Source organism: Dermacentor variabilis, chromosome 3 (genome assembly GCF_050947875.1).
Source record: "Dermacentor variabilis isolate Ectoservices chromosome 3, ASM5094787v1, whole genome shotgun sequence".
NCBI classification, from domain to species: Eukaryota; Metazoa; Arthropoda; class Arachnida; order Ixodida; family Ixodidae; genus Dermacentor; species Dermacentor variabilis.
The window spans coordinates 14,189,404-14,205,558 of NC_134570.1; the positions used below are offsets into that span (position 1 = coordinate 14,189,404).

The 16,155-nt window shown below is 47.8% G+C and overlaps 1 protein-coding gene across 1 annotated transcript in view; it reads left to right on the plus strand.

Moving 5' to 3' along the window:
- The window catches only part of LOC142575161 (neprilysin-1-like), a 54,397-nt gene that overhangs the window by 11,162 nt on the left and 27,080 nt on the right, over nt 1-16,155 (plus strand). The window contains exons 4-8 of the mRNA XM_075684235.1: nt 912-1,094; nt 4,439-4,525; nt 5,505-5,629; nt 6,348-6,570; nt 15,019-15,117. Of these exons, the coding sequence (XP_075540350.1) occupies nt 912-1,094; nt 4,439-4,525; nt 5,505-5,629; nt 6,348-6,570; nt 15,019-15,117 (717 nt within the window). The remainder of the gene's footprint in view (nt 1-911; nt 1,095-4,438; nt 4,526-5,504; nt 5,630-6,347; nt 6,571-15,018; nt 15,118-16,155) is intronic.

Sequence of the window (16,155 nt, forward strand, 5' to 3'; positions counted from 1 at the left end):
CTACAAGGTGCTTCTGCAGTCAGCATATACTTACGTATGCATCGAACGTTTTTATAACGAAGCATTTCTGACTTCCGAAAGCCTTTGTTTTACAGGTCACTTCGTTGTAAAAATCGGACTCTGTACCGCTCGCAAGAGCGCCGGCGAAACACGTTGAGCAAAAGGAATTCCTTATTTACCACGAAAGGAGTCGCTTGACATTTCCCACACTTCGGCCGACAGATGCGTGCGTGTGTGCGTGTGCGTGTGCGTGTGTGTGCGTGTGCGTGTGTGTGTGTGTGTGTGTGTGTGTGTGCGTGTGCGTGTGCGTGTGTGTGTGTGTGTGTGTGTGTGTGTGTGTGTGTGTGTGTGTGTGTGTGTGTGTGTGTGTGTGTGTGTGTGTGTGTGTGTGTGTGTGTGTGTGTGACTGCAGCCGGCCGATTCCTATGTGTCGAGACGCGGCTCTGCAGCAGCAAGTTCCGTCGATGTGCTTGCGCTTATTGTTCGCCGACTTCGCCGGTGCACACGCACCCGTAGCCATTCGTCAAAACTTTCGACCGATCGATCAGGTGGGCTTTTCTTTTTCTTCTTCTGTAAGGACGAGTGCAATGGTGGCGCCTGTTCCTACGGGCTTTCATTGTAAAACAAATCAGCCGTCGGGAGCGCCTGAATTTCGTCGTTTTACCTGAATTTTTTTAGAATGAATTGAAGTTTATTTACAACACAAGCACGCTGATGTACATAAGCGGTGGGGATGACATGATAAAATCTGCATAACGGCAGCTTGACTGGTCGTTGTACAGCCGAATTTGTTCTAGTTGTCTTCAGTGTAGAGGTGTTCGACTGTATGACGATAAAATCCCATCCGCACTTCTCGCGGTCTGAATCCAGCCTATGGTGCAGTACAGCGGGCGCTAACGGCGCGTGCGCAGATCGACCAGCAGCTGGCGTTCGGCCTTCCGAGCCGCGAGTACTACCTGAAGGAGAGCAGCGAGAAGGACCGGCGCGCCTACCACCGCCTCATGGTCGAGGTGGCGCAGCTGCTGGGAGCCGAGGCGAGGGACGCGCACCTCCAGATGGAGCGGGTGCTCGCACTGGAGACCCAGCTGGCCAACGTGAGCTCGGCCTGCCCGCCGCCACCAGTTTCGGCAGCCTTTATATGCTAGGCGCCGGAGCGAGGTCTCGTAATGACGCAGAGCGCCAACGAAAAGGCGAAGAAAATGACAGGCACAAGAAAGAGCACCCCGTAGCTAAATGTCGTGCCGTACTTAAGGGGACGCGCAGGCGACCCCCCATCACAGGTCACGAACAAACATGTATAGATATATCGAGTGCAAGGCACGAGGAATGCACATAATGCGCGCCAAAAAATGTCTGACGATTACGATATTTCCTAATGCGAAATTTGAGCGCAGCTTTATATGTGTTTTCGTTTCGCGATATATTGAGGCAAAACATTTTAGGCTCAAATCACCGCACCAACTGGCCTTGGATGAGTGCCGCTAGCAGCATCGTGGTCAGCGACGACGAACGCGCGGTTACGCCGTCGCCGACGCTCATGCCAGGCCACCAAGAGCTGCCCTCTAAGGAATGGACGATGGCGCAACTAGAAGAAAAATACGCAGGGTCGGCAATATACTCCGCAGCGTTCTTCTTTTTTTTTTCTGATAGAGAATGAAAGAAACTTGCTCTTTACTTATCGAACTTGTGCGCAATAAGCAACGCAGCACTTAAGGGCACGGTGTAAGAAGTAGCGTGCTCCTATCTCCTATCTAAATACATGTAAAAGGAGAATTCCTTTTTCTCGGCGACCACTGCACCAAATTTGGCGAGGTTTGTTGCACTTGAAAGAAAAACTTGAAATCTAGTGACTGTTGGTATCGAATTTTTTTTTATTTTATGTCGTCAATTTTTTTTATGAATGAGCTACAAAAGTCGAAAATTTCCAGGAAACGAAACTATATAGTTTACAACTGTGTAACTCTGCAATGTTGAATGGTATCACAGCTATGGTAATTGCATCTAATAGTACATATAAAGCGAACAAAATTGATGTGTTACGCATGAATCTAAATAGATATTGTAATACGGAAATACAGCTTTTGCAGAACCCTCGTACACAACGTAACAAATTCACGTTAGATGTAAATTGACATACCGAATTTGTCCGCTTTGAATGATCTAACGCATGCCGTTTACAGAACCACGATATTTATTCTTGATGCAGGGCTATTAATTTGTAAACTTCGCGTTTCTATCTTTCGCAACGTTACGAAATTTCGAAATTATTTTTAACAATATTCAGATTCTAAAGCTCTTAAATCGAAATTCAGCTTCCAACAATCACTAGAATTTAACTTTCTCCCTCAAATGCAACAAATTTCATTAAGATCGGTCCAGGGGTTATCTCAGAAAAACGTTTTTGCGTTTTACGTGTATTTGAATAGGCCGCGGACTTGGACCCGAGCTAGAGCTTCCTCTTAAGCAACAAACATAGCCTTATGGGAATCCCTGCCGGCCACTGAACACTGCTCGTGTCGTTTTGGTATTTATGCCTCCGTCACCGTATAAACATTTCAGAGCAATCGTTGGCGCTCACATAGACTCGAGGTTGTATAGCACTATTCGCGTAGTGTGTATACACGGTGTCCTTCGACGCGCCTGTCTTGCTATCGAATTGGCGGCAGCGTTTACGAAGTTTCAGGAAGCGCATTTTTCGCGAAAGCGATATCATATGACGAGAATGGTAATTATGTCAAAGCTACAACGGGAAAAAAATTAAAACAATGTATGCGTGGCAATATTATAATTAAAATTATATTATAATTATAATTATTATGTTACCCAAAGCTTTCTTATTACACCATTTTCCCATACAAACCGATCGACTCTACGCCTGCGAAAGCCCTTAAGATCAGTCCACTTGATTACTTGACGTCCGTGAATGCGCTTCCCTTTCATTGGTGTCTTTTTTTTAAAAAGTCAAACTATACTTTTTCATCTCTCTCTCTCTCTCTCTCTCTCTCTCTTTGCTTCTTTCTTTTTTTTATTTACGCGTCGATAGTTTCGCATCGTTCAAACGACAGCTAAAGCGTCAGTGCAGTGACTGGCGTGCTTCAGGCTGCGTCAGAAATTCTTGTGGCCATTCATGCGACTAAAACGCCTTCCTCATACCGTAACATCGCATACAGTGACGCAAAATTTTATTTCTGCATGCCACAGTGATCGAACTTCATTACTGGCCACCTCTGCATGGTGCAGCGGATCGTGCTAGGAGCCACGTCTACGCAGCAAGAACTTAACTGAATTACGGGGTTTCACGGGCTCAGACCACTATTTGATTACGAGGCACGCCTTAGTGTGGCATTCCGGATTAATTTTGACCACCGCCCCCAATGCACGGGACACGGGCGTTTCTGCATTTCGACATTTTCTGCAAATGCGGCAGCCGCGGCCAGGATTTGATCGCGCGACCTCGTGCTTAACAGCGCAACACCATAGACGCTAAGCCACTGCGGCGGGTAGGGAGACATTCAGCGTAGAGAGAACGCACGCAAGGTGATAATATCGCCTGTCTAAGAATGGCCGCGAGCGTGAAGGGAAATCTCAGGTCTGTCAGGTGCAAAGGTTTGCCAATATCAGGCAGAAGCTTATCGAACGCATCAAAAAAAAAAATAAAGCCAGTTCCACGCTGTGAAAGCTGTCAAAACAGCGAAGCTGGTGGCCGTTTTCTCAAGTTTGAACTCGTGTTTAGCGCGATTTTCATGAAAGTATTTTGTCTCGTGGTCGTCGTTTTGCTAGATTCGAGCTTCGTTTCCGCATTGCGCACACTCTTCAGTTGGGTGAGGTTGTGACCGAGCCACAGCCTATCACACACCTTGCAGCTGTGGTCGCACTTATGGTCAAAGAATTCTCGCTTGTGCCGTCCATCGGCACCCTCCGTGGGAGGAATTTCTCTGCGTCGACGTCTCTGCTCGGCCTCCTATTCTCGAAGTTGGGGGTTAGCTTGCCTCTGCTGACACTTGGCTTCGGTTACCTTCTCTTGATAGTGGGGGTTGGCTTGCCTCCACCAGCGCTTTGTTTGTGCTTCTCGCTCTCGAAGCTCGGCATTTGCGTGACGTCGGCGCAGCCGCTCGCGCCTAGCGGAATCCATGGGGCGAAAGGGCCCGCGCCGGCGATGCACCTGCTCCTATACCCCTCTCCTCAGCCCTCCCCCGGCGCGCGCTCTGCCCCCTGCGTGACATCGGACAATGGACGGCGATGGCTCGACTTAGTCCGCTGTTAAAAATGCGCCAAGGTAGAGAGGTCTCCCATTTCTTTTCATCGCACGGTAGAGGGGATGAAGCGCCCTCTTTCTTTTTTCACAGGCCGCTATAAGAAACTTGAGCAAATCCCAATTTGCCTATACGGCTCTCGCATATAGTGTATCGCACAACCTGCACGTCTCTCTCTTTTTCAGATCTCTGTGCCCGAAGCGGACCGGCACGACACAGGTTCCATCTACAACAAGATGACACTACGGGCTTTGTCTGAAATGGTGCCGGTGGTAAGGGCATGCGTAATGTTGATATCCTTTTTTTTATTTCCAAATATTAATTTGCGTTGCAAGCACGTGCCGCTAAACTATTTTCCTTTTTTTTCACATGCGAAGTGGGGTATGCGTACATATATCCGCGGGGTCAGCACTCCGTATACGTGATCGAGACTTCTATAGTGCTTACCTATTCATGTTTTGCGCTCAATAACCAATAACCACGATAATATGGCGAGTAATGTCCTTGCGTGCTACCTAAGCGTATCACGAGGTTTGAGGTCTGGGTATTTCTTATTTCAATTTCTTTTTTAAATATTTTCACCAATGTTGTGCCGACAGTTGTGGATAGTACCTCACCGATCTGTCTTTCTTCAATTTATTTATTTTTTCGCTCTCGCTAAGTAAAAGTGCTGATGATAAAAGTAGTTTGTTGCTTTCTTTTGCCACTCTATTACTCGGCTACTGTGTTATATGCGCGTTATTTTATCTTGTATTTCTTTTTCTCCTCAGGACAATTGTAATTTTTAGCTCACCTAAATTAGTGCAGTTTTGTATTTAGCAGTTCATCCGTCCTAATTGTAATTGCGCTTTATATTAGTTGGCAGCTGATTAGGTAATTATATATATATATATATATATATATATATATATATATATATATATAAACAGACGGTGAATGCACCCAGGCAGATGTACTAAAGCATGCTCTCTTCCTAAAATATTGGCATAATTTTCTCCTCTACTGTACACAGCTTAAAGATGCATACTAAACAGAAAAGGAAAAGCTCACGCAGTACCACGAGTGCGTTCACTGAGCACAGGGCCATCACTTCAAACAGAGAAAAGCCTTATCTGTTGCTGCATGCCGTCGCTCTTAGCCCCGGCAACAAAGCGACTATGCAGCGCCTGCTCGCAAAGCTTGTCCGCGATCTCACTGTGGCTCTGGCACGTTCCCAACCCTTCGTTGCCTGCTGCGATCGACGTGCGGCAGTTCAACTGGACCGAGTACCTGTCGGTGTTCCTTCCCGTGGAGGTGTCCCCGGACGAGCCACTGGTGGTCTACTCGGTGCCTTACCTGCAGCAGGTCGGCCAGATTCTGGTCGACACCGACAAACGGTGCGCGGTGCTCCCACTTTGCCCGACCCAGTGAAGCATTGCTTGTTGCTCCGTGCTAGAGTTGCTCGGTTGCACCCGAGTACTGCCAACGTCACAGCCAATCTCTGACGGTCTAGCAGATTGGCTTGCTAAGATAACTTGTGCTTCGGGATTTAGTACGAATTCTCCACACTACGTTGCCAATTTTATGCACTAATAGAAGAAATAATAATAGCATAAAGAAAAAAAACATGCATCGGAGTGAGCGTTCTACATTGAATAATGTAGCTTGGTGTATAAAAGCATTTAAATATTTGCGTGCACCAGAAAGGTTAAAATTAACCACATAACCCCCCCCCCCCCTCCCCATTCGGAGAGGATGCTCATATCATGAGCAGTTAACGTTTTCTTTACAACGTTCAGAACCTTAGCGATGGACTCTGACAGGTGCAACTTCGCACCGTTGGAGTTACGCCTGACAAGAAGGCATTCTGGTCCCTAAACAGGTTAACACTTTATCGAGGTTCGAGACCGGGCTAGTTTGTCGTTCCGTGAGAGTGTGAGTTACAGCGCTCGTCCTTTTATGTCCCGGTGCTCGCTGCAATTCACAGGGACACCACGGCCGCCCTTTAAGTGACGCAACTTCACACCGCAGAAGCAAATCGCCACGACGTTAGGCACATATCCGTCGACGCTCTCGCTGGGAAACGAGTGACGCCGAGTGCGCGCGCGCTTGCAGGACGCTGCACAACTTCGGCGTGTGGCGCCTGGTGAACTACCTGCTGGCCTACCTGGACGGCGAGTACGCGCACAAGCGAAACGCGTTCCGCAAGGTGATGCTGGGCGTGTCGGCGGACAAGGTGCGCTGGAACCACTGCGTTGAGCTCGCGAACAAGAAGATGGGCATGGCCGTCGGCGCGCTGTTCATACGCGACAACTTCGACCCGCACAGCAAGGAAACCGTACGCCCCTTCCTTCCTCAACAGTCTCTCGCGTCAGGCTCGTGATGGTTCAGTGTTCGTGCACACATTTCAATAGACCAACCACGTAACTTATCTTAAACGTGCAACCTTGTAAATGGGTATATATAGTTTACATTCCTTTACTATACTACATCTGTTCTTGTAAGAAAACGTGCTTATGAATAAATATACTTGGTGCTCTAGTGAGAGCAAGCAAATGTTGCTGAAAGTATAGAGAGAGAGAGAGAGAGAGAGAGAGAGAAAGAGCAAGATAGAAAAGACGGGGAGGTTGACCACCAGCTAGTTTCCGGCTTGCTACCGTGCACTGGGGTGGGCGATATAGGGGTTGGAAAGAAGGCAAAGAGAGAAAGAAAAAACAACCAGGAACACGCAACAGAAAATGCGTTCGAATCACAGGCGTTCACGCAGGCCGGTTGGTCTGGAGAAGCGTAGTAGCGCTTGCACGGCCTTCTGATGCGATGGTAAGTCGCGTCGATGTTGCAAAATTCGTTCTTCCGACAGAGGCTCGTCGTCCAACTGGTTCAGCACGACGGAATGCGATTTTCTCTGCACAAAATACTGCGGACACTGGCAAAGAACGTGCCGAATTGCTTCAGCGTCGCCGCTAATGCTGCGGTGTCGGCCATCCCTGTGCAGGACGCGTATGTATTAGTTTAGAGGCGACGCCCAAACACAGCCTACACAAAAGGGTCGCGTCTCTTCGATGAAGTCTTCGTGAAAGTCCATAGCCTAAGCTTGAATCCAGGGCGTATAAACGGGCGCGCATAAAATGTGCTTCATTCCACTCTGACGCAGTGCGCTGGCTAGCAGCTAGGCGAAGCATCCTTGCAGCATCGGCCCTAGACAGGCAGCGGGAGGAGGAGGTAAACATTATTGCTCTAGAAAGAGTAACTCAGCGGTCGGGCCGGATGTCTTCATCTTCTGTTGGTTGATGACGATCTCCGGCCTGCATGGTTGGCGCCCCTATTCCAGGGTACCACTGAGCGTGGCTGCTCGTCGGGTATGATCCACCAGCCTCCGTTGGAGGCTAGGGTCGCCGCTGGGGAGCACGCTCTCCCACTGCTCCGCACTCGGATTTTCCATTTTGTACAATGCCTTATTCGTATTGCACTCCCATGTGATGTGATAAAGTGTGGGTATTGCGCCACACCACGGGCATGTGTCCCTGTATTGACTTGGGAAGATTTTGCTTAATATATGCAAATTTGGGAAAGTTCCTGTCTGCAGCTTTCGTCAGGAAACTGCATGTTGTCGAGTCAGTGTATTGTGAGGCGGGGGATATCTCATCCTCGTCCCTCTATGGTAATTTAGTATGTCAGAGTACGTTGGGATCACTGTCATGAAATCCTCAGAGTCTCTGTTTAGGTCCGCTCGGTTTGTAAGCTCGCGAGCGATCCTATCAACCCTTTGGTTGCCCTCAATCTCAGTGTGCCCCGGTACCCAAAAGATGGCGTGTCTAATGTGTTTATTCTGTTGGCCAGCGCGGAGGCAGATTTGGAGCGATTTTTTGCCGATTCTGTCGTTAATGTAGTTTCGGCATGCTTCCTTGGAGTCTGTTAGATTTATACGGAATCTATTTGTGCGGTAGCCCTCCACAGCTGCTAGAGCAACAGCGATTTCCTCTCCCTCGGTTACCGTACAATCCCGTGCCGACGCGCAAGCGATTTCCCTATAGTCCGAGTCTATTACTGCCGCGCGACTCTTTTTTCTGTGTCCCTTCGTTCTCGAGGATATACCGCGGCGTCCGTGTATACCGTGTTCGCCTTGGTTGATAGGTATTTTTCTACATATTTTGCCCTAGCATTCCGCCTGGCTGTGTGTAAATTCGGGTCCATGTTTCTTGGCAGGGACCCTACCTTGATGGTGCTGCGATACTCATCGGGTAGGTTTGCCGTTCTTTGTTCTTCCATTTCAATTTCTTTGTGCCCCAGTTTTATTAGGAGCTTTCTGCCCATGGTAGTCTGCTGGAGTCTGAGTAGCTGCGACCCTAATTGTGCTTCTTTGAGCTCCTCGAACACATTGATAGGCGCTTGTCTTCTACATGGGCTGAACGAGCAGCTTGATCGGCGCGTTCATTGCCGATGATACCACAGTGCTTTGGTAGCCACTGAAAAATTATTTCATGCATTTCCTCATTCAGGTTGTGTATTGCCTCTGTGATTTCGAGTACGAAAGCGTTCATGCGGATTGCGCCGTGAGACTGACAGTAAACACTGCAGTGCCGTCTTTGAGTCGCAGAAAATCAACCAATTGTGCGTTGGTTCATCCTTAAAGTGTAGTGCACCTCGAAGCGCTGCGAGTTCTGCTGTCGTCGACGTTGTCAAGTGAGAGATGTTCAACTTGACAGTGGTGGCTTTTGCTGGAATGACGACAGCTGCGGCAGAGCTGTTCTGCAGGATGGAGCCTTCAGTGCATGTGTGGGTGCAATTCCGCTAGTTCTCATGTAATGTGAGTAAGGTAAGCTGCTTCAGAGCCGGCGATGACATATCTGCTTTTTCCCGGACGCCAGATGTTGTCAGCTTCTTCTTTGGCTGACTGAGGCACCAAGGAGGAGCCGAAGGTCTCGCAGCAGGTGTGATACAAAATGGCATATCCTTACGATGTGCGCATACCGTTCGCCAGAACGAGGCACGTGGTCTCTCCGAAGGTAGAGAGGCTTCCAAGGAGTCCAGGCAAGGTGCCTTACGGGCACGCCTTGTGCTTCGACTGCGATGTGGGTTTTGATGAGGTTGTCTCTGGCGATTACAGTACTTGCCACATTGACACACTTCGAGGAAGACCTAGACAAATCCTGAGCGCTTGGGCTTGAACACTTTATATAGTACTTAAGTTTGTTTTATTTGCGTTAGTTAATGCTCGCAATCTGTGCTGCAAAAAGCGGAGAAATAATACGCTATATAGTTGCAATATAGCGCTTGAGGACATTCCCCAAGTCTTTCCAGCCAAGAACTTGAAAAAGTGACAGATGACTGTCAACCGCTTTTCCATGTACAGTACATGGGGGCTCCATGAGATGTCTCTGTCAATTATGACACCCAAGAATTTGCATGACCTGTAAATATTATCATCTGCTCATTATTTAATACACGTAGTGCGGCATGAGCTTACGCGTAAGTACCACAAGTGCACATTTATCAAATAAAATCTCCAGGCCTTGATTGCGTAGTCTGAGTGGCAGTTTTTTGGAGCCTTGCGCACAGCTGTAAGCCTGTCACTACAGACGCTCAAGCGCATATGTCGTCCACGTACATTGATGATTTAACTGTGCCTGGATGGTGATCAAGGAGACTAATCAGCGTGAGGTTAAACAACGTTGGGCTCAGTACGCCGCCCTGGGGAACGCCACAGTAGATGCAATGTGAAAAGGTGCGGCCGCCCTCGGTGCTCACAAGGAAAGATTGCATAGAACGTCAGCTGTGTATCCATCTAAACATCCGAAAAGCCGATGCATATTTCTTCGACAGCGGCGAGAATCGCTTCATGTGTAACGTTGTCGTGCGACCCTTTGACGTCGAGGAACAAAGAAGCGCAGACACGTCTACATCCTTTTTTGGTGATGAACGTAGGTAACCAGGTGGACGGCATTATCAATCGATGAGCAGTCACCTCGGAAGCCTGCCGTGGCACCTGGGCAGACGTTGGGGTATTCCAAGTATCACTCCGGGCGTGGATGATCATCCTCTCCATCACTTCGCCCTTACAGCTCGCCAATGCAGTCGGGCGATACGATCAAAGCTCCAACGTAATTCTGGGGTTTTATGTGCCAAAACCACGATTTGATTATGAGGCACCCCGTGTTAATTAATTAATTTTGACCACCTGGGATTCTTTAACGTCCCCCTATGCACGGGACACGGGCGTTTCTGCATTTCGCCCCCATCTAAATGCGGCAGCCGGGATTTGATCCCGCGACCTCGTGCTTAGCAGCGCCACACCATAGCTGCTAAGCCACCACGGCGGGTAAAGTTCCAGCGAAGACTTGCCAGGCTTCAGTAACGTAACTATGCGACTAGTCTTCCAGCCTGTGGGGAGTGTGCCAGCTCGCCAGGATTCATTATGCATTATATATGGTAGATCCATGCGTGGTCACGTGGTGACGGGAAGCTTATGGAATGTGATACGTTGTTGGAAGCTGCGAGTTGCCCGGATAATCTGGCAAAGAAGTATTCTGCGATATTAATCTCTGGTCAAAATTCAAAGAGGGCCAGAGTGTTGAATGAAGACCGCTGTACGGGTGGTGTCCTTAGCCCTCGTACCGTCCTCCATAAGTGCTATAGGGGCTTACGAGTGTCTAGCATTCACAGAAAGCAGTCCAGCGTTCTGAATCCAGCTTTTGTAACCAGCGCTGTATCTTCTTTTGTAAGCGTCTAGCAGTCCGTATATCGCCCATTGAATTCACCACGATCAGGATCATCAGCAGCAGCCTATTTTATGTCCTCTGCAGGACGAAGGCCTCTCCCTGCGATCGCCAATTACCCCTGTCCTGCGCTAACTGATTCCAACGAGCGCCCGCGAATTTCTTAATTTCATCGCACCACCTAGTCTTCTGCCGTCCTCGACTGCGTTTCCCTTCTCTTGGCACCCATTCTGTAACCCTAATGATCCACCGGTTATTTAACCTGCACATTACATGACCTGCCCAGCTCCAAGTTTCCTATTAATGTCAATTCGACTATCGGCTATACCCGTTTGCTGTCTGATCCAAACCGCTACATTTCTGTCTATTAACGTCATGCCTAGCATTCTTCATTCCATCGCTCTTTGCGCAGTCTTTAACTTGTTTTCAAGCTGCTTTGTCAGTCTCCAAGTTTCTGCTCCATACATCAGCACCGGTAAAATGCACTGATTGTACACCTTCCTTTTCAATGATAATGGTAAGCTTACAGTCAGGAGCTGACAATGTCTGCCGTAAGCGCTCCAACCCATTTTTATTCTTCTGTTAATTTCCTTCTCATGATCAGAGTTTCCTGTGAGTATTTAACCTAGGTAATCGTACTCTTCGCAGGCTCTAGAGGATGACTGGTAATCCTGAACTCTTGTTCCCTTGCCCCGATATTCATGATTATCTTTGTCTTCTGCACTCGTCTCCAGTGTTGCTGAACAGGACAATGTCATCTGCAAACCGAAGGTTGCTGAGATATTCGCCGTCGATCCTTACTCCTGAGCCTTCGCAATTTAATAGCTTGAATACTTCTTCCAGACACGCAGTGAATAGCATTGGAGAGATTGTGTCTCCTTGTCTGACCTCTTTCTTCATAGATATCTCCCTACTTTTCTTGTGCAGAATTAAGGTAGCTGTGGAATCTCTGTAGATATTGAATTCATGCGTCGGTATCTACGTTCGACACATCGCCGGATTGCTCGAAGTCACTCTAAATTCTATATCAAACCCTGTAAATTTCGAGGAGCACATTAGAGTACGCGTATTGTCTTGCACTGTGCTCTTGACTTTGTCTTACTAATTGTGCAAAAAAATGCATTGGCATAGGTCTTCCATAACAAACTGGAATTCGGGCCAGTCCACTCTTTGAATTGTATCACTTGATTTGGAAGAGGACAGTCGTCTGATGTTGACATACGTGGGAATATGGTCACTCCCGTGCCTTTTAATGTCCATAAACCATCCGATACGTCTGATGAGACTTACTTAGACGAATGCCAAGTCAAGACAGCTGCTGTATGTGAAGCCGCTTAAAGATGTAGGACTGTCGTGACTTAAAGCCCAGCGTTAAATCTCGGAGGCGAATGATAACAAGTATCTGCATTTTGCGTTGATTTTCGTACTTCCACAGAGTGTATGATGAGCGTTGAAGTCCCCGATGATAATCCACGAATCAGGAGATGTTGACAGGATGTCCCGTAATCTTTTGGAATCAAATGTACTTGATGGCAGTGGCGTAGCAACAGGGGGGGCCGGGGGGCCGTGGGCCCCGGGTGCAAGGGGCCAGAGAGGGGGGGGGTGTCATATGCGTCTGAAGACACCCCTCTTTCCGCCAGCTACACCCGGGAAGGGGGGTGACAGAAGACCTATGGGCCCCGGGTGCCAGACGACCTAGCTACGCCACTGCTTGATGGTGATAGGTAGGTACTCCCAACAGTGACGGTAAGTCTTTTCTTCTTTACAGTTCTGCATACGTATTGGTTATCGTCATGAGGCGGCACAGGCTAAATAATTTAAGTGATGTCGCGGCAAATAAACACCATAACCTTGCTGTTTTCACCAGTAGTTCACGACATAAATAATCCATAGCCTGAAAGCTTGATAGAGTTTTCGGCTCGCAGATGATGATGATGGGAAACCTTTTGGCGTACACGAACCATCCGAAATCGGCGATGCGCGATCGGAGTCCCCGGGCTGTTTTTGCTGTTTTTCGGACCTCGGCCCGAAAAGATAGTTCCTGGTGAGCCATGTCTTATTCGAGGGGTGCCAACACCGGACTTCATGTGTCCAGTACTTGCAGTGCACTTATGGATGACGTTGTGCGCATGTTGTTCATCAACACGCGAATGGCATTCATTAAGGGTCGTAGTAGAGGTACCATTTGCTGATCTGTATGTCGCACCTCATCCAATGGAGCAGTTTGCTGTACCGTATGCGCCAACTGCTGCTGCTCCTCTATAGGTCTTGTGCCTTGAAGCGGGGGCCATTCATTTGCAGACAGACGTTCCGTAGTTTTCTGCCGCCCAACGCCAGCGTTTGCTGCGCTGGGAACTGTAGACGATGTTGTTGCTTGAAGAAGTAACGTATTTTTCGAAGCTGTCGCAGTCCTACATGAGGATCGCCTATGGCGACGTCGTCTAAGTCAGACTGTTTCAGCGGCCTCTTTGTTGGTTGAATTGTCGCTAACCATTTGTTTGAGCACAGAAAATTATTTCCTAATATTCGAGTAGTCTTTGAAAGAGGCACTGTGAGCGCCTTGAAAGTTAGGCCACTTCAAAACAGTCGCACTACAGTTTTGTTCTGAGTGGGGCTCGGCGCATCGGGGACACATAGCAGAATTTGTGCAAACGCCCTTCACATGGCCGATCCTCCAGCAGTTGTAACATTGCAGCAGTTTTGGAACAAACGGCCGAACCATGTGGCGGAAGTGGCCAACTTTCACGTAGGAGGGAAGGCAGTCAGTCACCCTTGAATGTTAACTTCACGCAACGTGCCTTACCAAGACGTCCGGCGTGCGCAATAACAATGTTCTCACTTGCTGGTTTTATAACCCCTGGAAGGTCTGCAGCAGGGATTTCAATGTCGATGTCATAAATGACTCCTGCAATGGTGGTACCATCTGCTGGAACAATGGATCGAAGCTTTATATTTTTCAGCTGCGTTATACTCTGCAGAGGGCTCAGCGCACTCGAGGTCATCACGCCGATGACCAAGACGTTTTACCGTGTGTTTAGGCTCGCATCCTTGACGTTGTTCGTTACAGCGTTCTAAAAAAATAAGAACAGTGCTTGCCTGTTGAGGACGCGCAAATTGTCAGTGGAGTTCAGGACAGTATGAGGCCATCGCTGTGGCGCTGTTTTTAAGTGAACGAACTTGACATCGAAGATGCTTCGCATGGCTTTGCCATGCAAGATAGGTTTAAAACCATCTTGCGCTGACTTGTCAGCTGATGCGGAGTACAGTTCAGTGTCCTCGCTGTTGCTATAGATGTATTTTCTCGCTTCCTCGAAGCGATTCCCGCTAATCAACCAGAACCCAACGGGGCCTCATCCATCCCCGCGGGATGTGGCGCGGCAGACGCCACAACAGCAGCGAAAAGTTCAGAAAAGCAGAGAAGGGCATGACGACGACGACGACGACGACGACGACGAAGAAGAAGCCTCAATTAATGGCACAAACCCACCGCAGGGATAGGCCACGTACCGGGTTGTAATAGGATTGAAAAATGAAATAAATTAGTTAATAAATACATAAGGTTGTGTTCCAGAAAAGACGCACTTCGTCGTCGTCCCCTTGGTGAAAGTAAATTAACATTGTGGAAAAGCTTCACAAAGCGCTACGTTATGTAATTCCATGTTATGGGGGCAGATTCCTTACCTTTCACTCACTATTCGCAGAACATGTAGCTAAGGTTCAACTTGTGTTCGAAGAAAATTTCAATTTGTCGAAAAAAATTCCTTTACTGCTCCAGAATGCATGTAATTCCTGCATTTTCAATAGTCACCAAAATTTATTTAAGACTATTCAGTGTCTTATTTCTTCTCGCGATCTATTTCACTCTTTCATATTAAAACGACGATGAACGGTTCATTACCACAAAATTAGGAAAAGGATTCCCTCCACCTTGCGGGCTTGACGCAAGACTGATTTGCCATATTTGCAAAATTTTTCTAATTTCTCGCGCCTGTGAGTGCAGTTTCGGGACAATAGCTGGTGAACGGAAATGTCTAGCGTCGCCGTATCGGTTTTGTGCGTGCGGTGTGCAGGCGCTGGAGATGATACACAACATTCGCGAGGCTTTCAACGAGCTGCTCAAGGAGAACGACTGGATGGACACCGAGACACGCAAGGTCGCCGAGGAGAAGGTACGCGCGAGGCCGTCTTCGCGCCGCTGCAGCACTGACGCAGAGCGAACATGTGTCACCTCACGAAAAGAAATTTTATGCCAGGACCTCAATGAATATATAAGTACACTGGATTCAATATAAGGAAACCTAAGGCGTCCTCTGCCGAGGTTTTTTTCTTTCTTTTCCGCGAAATGTAGCTCATAGCATATACGTTTAACCATCGAGCTATTTGTCAAAAGTGTATATTGTAGAAGGGTTGTAAACTGAGCTTGTCGGCGCTTGCATACGTCACGTATTTGGGGTCAGACTTGTTCCCAAATATTCATCTATAGATTGATCTCGCAATTCGTTTGCAGCACTGCCGATGGTACGAGACGCACACAGATAATATCCTTGCGTAGCGGAATATAGTTCCAGACGTAAGTGTCTGATTATTAATGGGATTACGGAGTTTTGTTTTTGCTTGGTACGTGATACGTTACATGTGAGGACTTTTGTGCATGCACATCGCATAACGTGAAACGCGTATTACTATGACGGTCAGTAGACGACGCGGTGCGGATAAGCACATCTCGAAGGGTATTTGGCCTCCCTATTGGCTTAGTCCTGCGGCTCTATAGTGCTGTAAACGACTTTTGCGATGAAGTATAGGCACGTTACAAGTCATGCAAAAGATACATTGAATGGAAACTTTGCAATCTATGCAATTTGCAATTGATTACAAACGTATGCAATTAACGACGCAGTTAATTGCAAGCTAATGTTTTTGTTATTTTTCACGGGAAACATGAAACGTAAAGCTACACTCCTTTAGATGCGCACTCTTGATCAAAGAAACGGTAAAAGCAAATAAGGTAAAGAACGACAGTGCAGCACAGCCATTACAAGAATGTATAGCTCAGCAGTTCTACGAGGCAAACTCCCTTCTGCAATGCGGTAAAATGTACAAGTTCGTTAGCTGTCACCGATCCATGATTACAGATTCTTGTCTTTCTTTGGAAAGTCTCATTACCGCTACAATCATGTTTCTTTATACACATCGTAAGTTCCGAAGCA